This window comes from Morus notabilis, unplaced genomic scaffold (assembly GCF_000414095.1).
Source record: "Morus notabilis unplaced genomic scaffold, ASM41409v2 Scaffold10298, whole genome shotgun sequence".
Lineage (NCBI taxonomy): Eukaryota > Viridiplantae > Streptophyta > Magnoliopsida > Rosales > Moraceae > Morus > Morus notabilis.
Genome location: NW_010358625.1, coordinates 1 through 3,082, shown reverse-complemented (window position 1 = coordinate 3,082; position 3,082 = coordinate 1). Strand labels below are relative to the sequence as shown.

Here is a 3,082-nt window from a genome sequence, read left to right as displayed (position 1 = left end):
ATGACCATCGGTAGACTCAATTAGAATTTCTATACTTAACGGAATTATTAGAAATTCATATTGTGTCTGTGTCCTTGTTCCACATAATCTCATTATGCGAAATACACTCATTCAATATCTCACCATATTAACAGTGCGGATAACACCGTTCCATTCTAAATGGGAATGACATGTATTAATAATGTTTTAATTAAAGATTCTGAACTTTAATTAAATTCATTATGAATATTGCTTTTTGATTATTATCCTTAAACATTATCCTCTCGTATATAACACTTATATACAATGTTTAAGGTTACATAAATAACCATGAAATTTTGATTGATATTCATAAATATATGCACATAAAATAATTAATAAACTATTTTATTAAATAAATAATAAATATCATATTACATCTTATGCTTCTAGGACACCATTCCCACCAATATTGTAGTTGGATCCGGTGAGGGGATTGGAAACCAGAACAATGCCTAGGTGATCACTGTTGTGCAAGAAAAAGGGGCTAGCAGAATCCTCTATTACTGGAGGAGTTGACGTTCCCACAACCACACGATTGCCGCCGCTGTTGCTACCTCTAGTCATTAGGCGAGATGAAGGAATACCTTCAGAGAATGGCAGAGGGTATTTTCTCTAATACCATATTATGAAAAGGAGAAAAATATAGAAGAGATCGAGAATATGGAAAAATGAAGTAATAATATAGAAGAAAGAATATGAAAAAATGAAGTAATCTCATTGCTTGAAGAAATGTCAAAGAGGAAAAAGAACTTATACAAAAGGTGGAGCAGTGGTTTGTTACGAATTTGTTACAAAAGCTCTAGCTCAGTTGAAGAAAAAAACAAACAAACAAAAAGAAAAACTAATCTAATAATTTTCCCAACTAAGTGCTCTATTTACAAATTTATACTTTTATCCTCAACTCTAATAGAGCTAATTTTCTACTTTTAATATTAGTTTTTCTCTACTTCCATAGTGGATCAAATGATCATGATTATATACTGTACCTGTACGGCTAATAAATTGGCTTATAAAAGGAGAACCAAAACATAACCAAAGTACACCGTCAAGAAAGCAATCCAATATGGCTATCAATACCATAACCTCCTCCATTTTCCTCCTGTTGTGTTTATTTCCTGTTTGTTCTTTCGTATGCCAGGGATATGCACTTGAAGAAGGAAAAGACACAGCAGATACCCCTCATCGTTATCGTCCGCATATCGTCAAAATCAGCTCTCTTCTTGCATCAAATGTTTGCAATCCCATCACTGAAGGTCAGATAAATATATTGTAACGTAAATAATCTGTACATGTGCATGTATAAATATATACTGTTTGGTGGCCAAATTTTAATGAAGTGCATATCTTTGTTTAAAATTGGTTCGGTGAAAATTCACTCTCTAAACCGCAATATATATAAGAAGCATGATTTGGGTTCGTATCTGTAGCATGCATTAATTCGTTACGTTTTATTAAAAATGAGATTAAATAAATAAAACAATGCTTGATTTAAAATAGTTTGTTTTTAATATAAACAAAGTCCACTACTAAAGCACTAGAGCATACGTGTTTTATTGGGTAATATATGGTAAAGAGCTCACAATGTCAATGAAAAGATATTACAATTCGAAGTATTTTTCACCAATTGAGAGTTTTTTTTATAACCTTAATTTTAAGAGGAACCCTTTTCTTTTCTTCTTTTTATTTTTCTTGAACGAAAAGGAAAGTTATTCGTAGTAAAGTAGGTGTAGCACCAATAAAAGATAAGGTGCGCGAATGCCACTTGAAGTGGTACGGGCATGTCTAACGTAGACCGCTAAAAGTACCTGTTCGTGCTTAGAATGACATTTTTATACCTAATATAGGAGAGAGAGGGGTAGACTAAGAATTACGTGGACCGAAGTCATTAGGAAAGACATTCTAGATCTAGGCCTTTAGAAAAATTTAATTTCGAACAGAACTGTGTGAAAAAGTGAAATCTATATAGCCGACCTCAATTAAGTTGGGATTAAGGCTTGTTATTATTGTTGTTGAAAAGGAAAGTTCCTTTTTCTCTAATGCTGTTTTACTATTCCCTAATGCTTTACTACTTTGGATTCAGCTCCGCATCACAAGAAGGCTACATTGAAAGTGGTACACAAACATGGACCATGCTCTCATCTAAACCAACTTGGAGATCAGAAAATGAGTGCAAGTGATGAAATCAAGCTCCTTGAGCAAGATCAACTTCGAGTGAACTCAATCCACTCCCAGCTGTCAAAAAGGTCCGGCGATCCCGGTTTCCGAGGCCCGAAGTCGACTAAGAGTGCCATTCCGGTAAGATCTGGTCAGACCATAGGCTCCGGCAATTACATCGTCACTGTGGGTTTAGGCACTCCAAAGAAACAACTCTCGCTAGTACTTGACACTGGAAGCGCTCTCAGTTGGACTCAGTGCGAACCGTGTGTGCGCTACTGCTACGCACAAAAGGAACCGATTTTCAAACCCTTGGAATCTACTTCCTATGCCAACGTTAGCTGTGCCTCCGAACTGTGCAATGCTCTAGAATCAACCACAGGTCATCATCTTATTTCCCCTTATGATCTTCTAACATATATGCTTCTATTATTAGATTTCTGTCATAAGTAGTGCCTAATTTTAACTTTAAGTAGACGTCCTTAGAATTGCTAAATTAAGAAAATTTTATTCTTAAAAAAAAAAATTTATTGCCAGAACTAAATCAAAATTTTGAAGGAAAATCACCGTATTACTCTTTTTTCTGTTAATATTTCTTTTTTCTTTTCGTTTTCTTAATCTATTTTTAACTTTTATTTCTTTTTACAGTTTAAAGTTTATAAAATTATGAATTTATATAGTAGTGTAATTAATTTTGTTTCTATTAATATTGTAGGTTTGAATAATTAGCGTTTTTAAAAGTCAAAATTTAAGGTATAATCTAAACATTTATAATTTTTATGAAAAATGAGTATATGTGAAATTAAAATTTGGGCAATAAAAGAAAATATTTTAGAAAACATATGCAAAGCTGGAATTATAAAATATCTCATGTAGCAAATTAAAAGGAAAAGCGCCAAAAAAAAAA

General features: G+C 33.0%; 1 protein-coding gene across 1 annotated transcript; it reads left to right on the top strand.

Annotated features, from left to right (window-relative positions):
• Positions 1–1,076: 1,076 nt before the first annotated feature.
• Positions 1,077–2,557, top strand: LOC21384202 (aspartyl protease family protein At5g10770; the record flags this gene model as incomplete). Its single annotated transcript, XM_010092837.2, has 2 exons — positions 1,077–1,274; positions 2,102–2,557. Coding segments are annotated over exons 1-2 (646 nt in total), but the record flags the coding sequence as incomplete, so codon positions are not given.
• Positions 2,558–3,082: the final 525 nt, after the last annotated feature.